Source organism: Dendrobium catenatum, unplaced genomic scaffold (assembly GCF_001605985.2).
Source record: "Dendrobium catenatum unplaced genomic scaffold, ASM160598v2 fragScaff_scaffold_1644, whole genome shotgun sequence".
NCBI classification, from domain to species: domain Eukaryota; kingdom Viridiplantae; phylum Streptophyta; class Magnoliopsida; order Asparagales; family Orchidaceae; genus Dendrobium; species Dendrobium catenatum.
In genome coordinates, this window is record NW_021320106.1 from 209,270 (window position 1) to 214,158 (window position 4,889).

The 4,889-nt window shown below is 34.9% G+C and overlaps 1 protein-coding gene across 1 annotated transcript in view; it reads right to left on the minus strand.

The window, feature by feature from the left end:
* Positions 1 to 2,039: 2,039 nt before the first annotated feature.
* Positions 2,040 to 4,889, minus strand: part of LOC110107858 (protein FAR1-RELATED SEQUENCE 5) — a gene marked incomplete in the record, with an annotated part of 12,267 nt that continues 9,417 nt past the window's right edge. The window contains 4 exon segments of the mRNA XM_028701181.1: positions 2,040 to 2,075; positions 2,146 to 2,220; positions 2,306 to 2,424; positions 2,499 to 4,249. Coding sequence (XP_028557014.1) covers positions 2,040 to 2,075; positions 2,146 to 2,220; positions 2,306 to 2,424; positions 2,499 to 4,249 — 1,981 coding nt within the window.

The window sequence follows — 4,889 nt, forward strand, 5'->3', positions numbered from 1 at the left end:
GAGTAGGGTAACCTGGCACAGTGGGCTGGAAAGAAATATATATATAAAAAACATTTTTTAAACATAGATAGAAGAAAGGTGACAAAGAGCTTTAGGGAAGACACGTAAATTTTCATATAACCCCAAATCATTCAGATCCAGCAATCACGTACAGTATACCATTGCATGAATTCAGGATTGAACATCTCAAATATTGAATCATTTCATTGCTAAGTTATCAAACGGTATTCAAGGTACAACAAATTCGAGAAAAATGATTGCAATGTTGCCATTACGGATTAAGGTTTCATTTAAAACGGCTTTTTTACTGCTTTTTAAAGTAGCTTTCTAATATAAAAATTAAAAATTTTGTAAAAAAAGTAGTTTTAAGAAGCAATAAAAAAGCTGTCACAAACGGGATTACTTCTAAATACATATAAGGACATTTGAGAAAGTTTATTAGTAGCTTTAATTTATACATTTTTGTTTGGCTATAAAATTTTATTGCTTCCAAAAAATATTGTGATGAGGAGCTTGTCACAAACAGAACTGCTAGGGCGTAAAATATGTAAGAACGATTATGTGTAATGTTTTTTTAAAGAACCTATAAAACATCAACAATTTTTAAAATAATATTTTTTCCCACAATTATTTCATAGCGAATTTTACTAATATAGCTGCAGCCATCCTAATGGCTCCTTAGCTTCAAACTAGTTGTTGAACAATCAGTGAAGCTCTCAAACAGCAACAAACACTACAAAAGGATTAGCAAAGTGAAGGCCACTCTCAGAATAAGGCTAATGATAAGTAGAGGCGGACGGAGCCATTCAAACCCAGACAATTCAAAGACTTTTTAAAATTATCAAGGTTAGACTGAGTTGCAATCCAAGGGGTTCACGAAATGTATAAATGGGTTTTACAAATTACTTCGTGGCTTAAGCCTATTTAAGAAACTGATGAGAAATTCAACATACAAATACACTACAGCAACAACTTTTTTTTAAACTTTTATTTCTTTAAATATTACGAATTTACAACCTCCACAAGTTTTCCTTATATCAAATGAAGTTGAAACTAATCCAAAAACCCTTTAATAATTTTTGGTTTCAACTAGTTTCAAGAGTTTCGGCTGGAACAGGAAAGTTTCAGTTGAGTTTCGGGTGAAGCCCAAGAGTTTCACTCAAAATTCATATATTTTTTACGAATTTTCAATAATACTCTTGAGTAGTTGCCAATATTCTATTAGAATTCAATCACTAAGATTCCATTAAACTTCATAACCCAAACTAAAAAATTCATTTTGCTTTAAACTTCTAAAATTTTGTTTTAAAAAATTTAAAATAAAAACAATGATAGAATCCACATGTGAAACTAAGTCTCAAAACCAACAGAAACAACCAATTGATTTTTGTGATTTTAGCCGAAATTTCAACATTTTCAGCAATTTTAGCTTAATTTCATCAATTTTGAACCGAAAAAATTAAAGCTAGTCAACACCAAAAATTTCAAGAGGATGGATTTTGATCAAAGTCAATCAATGGTTTAAGATCACTTTCCACCAAAAACTAAAATCAATGGTCAAAAAAATGTTGGATGATATTTGAATTAACGGTAAGATTTACTGCCAACTTCCAAAATAATTATTTTCCATGGGTTTAGAAAATAAAAATAAGACGAATGATCATAAAAATGTTTGATGTTAGAGCATGACATGATTGCCGCTAGCTCTAGCAATATCTATTTCCTCTAATACCATGTCAATGCAGTTGCTTCTTCCAAACCCATGAAAAATAATTGATTTAATTTTTTAGTAAAAATTTGATTTAAGAAGCAGTGAGAAAGCCATCCCAAATGAAGCCTAAATACATCGACAAATTCTCCTACAGTAAGTTAATTAGATTAGGCTTTTTGCTGCAGCCCTTGATAGACTTTAAAATGATTTTAATAACCCATAATGGGCTAGCCCGATGGGCTGTGGATGACCCAACCCAATTTACACCACTAATGATAACAACGTTAAGTAGCAAAATCTACAAGGTAACAGTTAAAAATCACCTGGTTTAAATGAGAGTCTGTTGTAAAACAGAAGCAGAGTCCTGCATGAACAGATTCAATAAACGTTGAAGACTTAATGACGTTAAAACTTGCTCGAGAATTTACACTTACCTGACCAAACTGAGTCATGGCATGAAAGCCTTGCGCGGTGGCAAGTCCAAAGTGATGGCTAGTAACATAAGGCCCCTGTACCAATGAACTCGGTAAGAAATAAGTCGAAAGCTACTATGCGGGCTTATACTTGGTAATCATAAGCAAAATAAACGTTAACCTGCATAAAGTGACTTTGGGCAATGAATTGATTGGAAGAACTTATTTGAGGAATAACATCTGTTGTTGACAGAGGCGGTTCAAGGTCTCTTGCTGCATCGTTACACTCTTCAGCTTGCCCTGTAAAACATAATCCGTAAGTTAAACTGACAGCAATAATGTACCTGTTGATAAGACATGAGAGTAGTACACACCTTTATTCAGTTTATGTCTCTTATTCACCTGCAATCCAGCTTGCTGTCTGCGTCGTACAACTGCCTCTTTCCTCTTTTTGCAGTTAACCTTTAGGGCTTCACTGTTGTCATCAAGAGAAATTTGGATTTCAGCAGGATTTTGCGCCTGAACCTTCAAGGCATTGTTAAGAGGAGGTTTCTCGAGCAGTTTTGTCTGCAAAATTCGTTCCACTTGTTCAATGAGCTGATCTGACTGACCTGCCATTACTGTAAATGTATCCATATTTTCTGCTGCTCGTTCTGCAATTCTATATAATATTCGACACAAAGAGTTGTAACGCTTTGTCATGGTTGAATTTGGGTCCTCTTCAAGTACAAGCCCCTGATTGTCCCTTAAGCTTCCAGACTTCGCATCCTTCCTCCACCTCTTTAAAATAAACTGCTGTGGGAGCTCTTTGATATCCCTGAAATCAAGTACTTTAAGTACATGACAGCACTGAATCCCAACAAAAAAAAACTTTTTGCAGCTACATATGACTGTGCCATCCAACGAGTCAAATCTTACAAAGTGAGCTCTCGTTTTTCCCTTAAGAGTAACCTCATACTCAGAAAATGTGCCAATCTCACCACAGCTGCAAACAACACAATTCATGAACAATTCAAATTCACTTCTAAAGATCTCAAACATTGCAGGCGTATACATATTGGCAGCTTGCCAAAGCATCCGCAAATGAGGTATCCTTGGTATGCCTTGATTCGCATGATAATCAGCTTGCAGTTCTGCATAGCGTTTCTCCTCCAGAAGTTTTTCATATTGCCTAAAGAAATAAGATAGATCCGCTTCCTGGTTCAACCATTCTTTTAGAATGTCATTAAAGCATTCACTACGTAAAGTAGTTTGCAGGTCAGCACAAAATGTATCTCTGCTATAAGCTGGAGCCCATTTTTCTTTCTTCTCGTATATTTTTTTCAGCCATTCATTTTCTTTAAGATTGTATTTCTCAAGCATTATCGACCATGAAGCCATAAACTCCTCTTCCTCCTCAAAATCAAAGATGCATCTGCAGAAATCATGCACAAAGCTTTCTGAGGTTTGGAAGAATTCACCTAGATGTTTAAAAGCATGCTGGTATAGTTGCCAAGGGCAGAGTCGCTGACTGGTGCCTGGCCAAATAGCAGCTATTGCATCATCAATCTCTCTGCATTGATCCAGGAAGATGGTCTTTGGTTGCTTACCAGCCACTGCAGTCTGGAAAGTCTCAAATAACCACTTAAAAGTTTCTACTGTCTCGTCATATACAAATGCTGAACCAAATATAACAATTTGCTTGTGATGATTTACACCTATGAATAAAGCAAGAGGCCTATCACATACATTTGTTCTATAAGGCGTATGAAAACATACAACATCACCAAAGTAGTAGTAATCCATAATTGATCTGGCATCTGCCCAGAATACATTGGTCATTTTATCATCTTCATCAACCTGAATGGCATAGTAGAAAGATGGATTACATCCTTTCATCTTTTGCAAGTATTCCAATATAGTTCCTGCATCTCCCACCTTCATGCTCCTTATTCGCTTCCCCCGTACATAGTTCTTATAATGAGCAGGAATAAGATCAGCGTTTTGCTGATTTTTATGTTGAGCATTCGATAAAAGCTTCTGTGATTTCAACATCTGAATATTTAATGGTAACGCAAGCTGATGACTGTGGTCTGCTACAAATTCAGTCACACGGTACCTACCAAAAGAAGTAGCTTTGATGGCCTGTGAAGGAAGCTACAATCTAAAAACCATCTTACAAGAACAAACTATTCAACTAAAGAGGCAATATGCAAGAAGAGTCCTGCCAATTTCCCATGAAAATCATCAAGGAAATTCACCAGAAAACAGCATCATAGAGATAGCATGAACTGATGATTACTTGAGAGTATTCTTAGATTCTAAAAAAAAGAGCATCATAGAGATAGCATAAACTAATGATTACTTGAGAGTTTTCATAGATTCAGAAAACAACAAAAGCAACTTGAAAAAAAAAAATACACAAGTATTATATAAATAAATTGAAATGAGTGGATGAGGATAAAACGAGTATCATAGATACAACACTCCAAGATAAAAGCATTTATTTACAACGGTTTTAATATTTTTGTACTCTGACTTGAGATATTCATAACACACAATAGGCAGCTTTACAATTACTCGCTACCACCCTTTCTTACAAGCATAAATCCAAGCTACCAAAACAACACCTGCTATCCTAGAAACTAATAGAATAATAAGCATAGCTCAAACCTAACAAGAATGTCCATTATTTAATCTAAGAAATTAAGAGTTTATAACAGCCAGTTAGCTAGCTGCATTTGTATTTCTGATTTGATGAAAAAACCAAATAGCAGCATTTATTA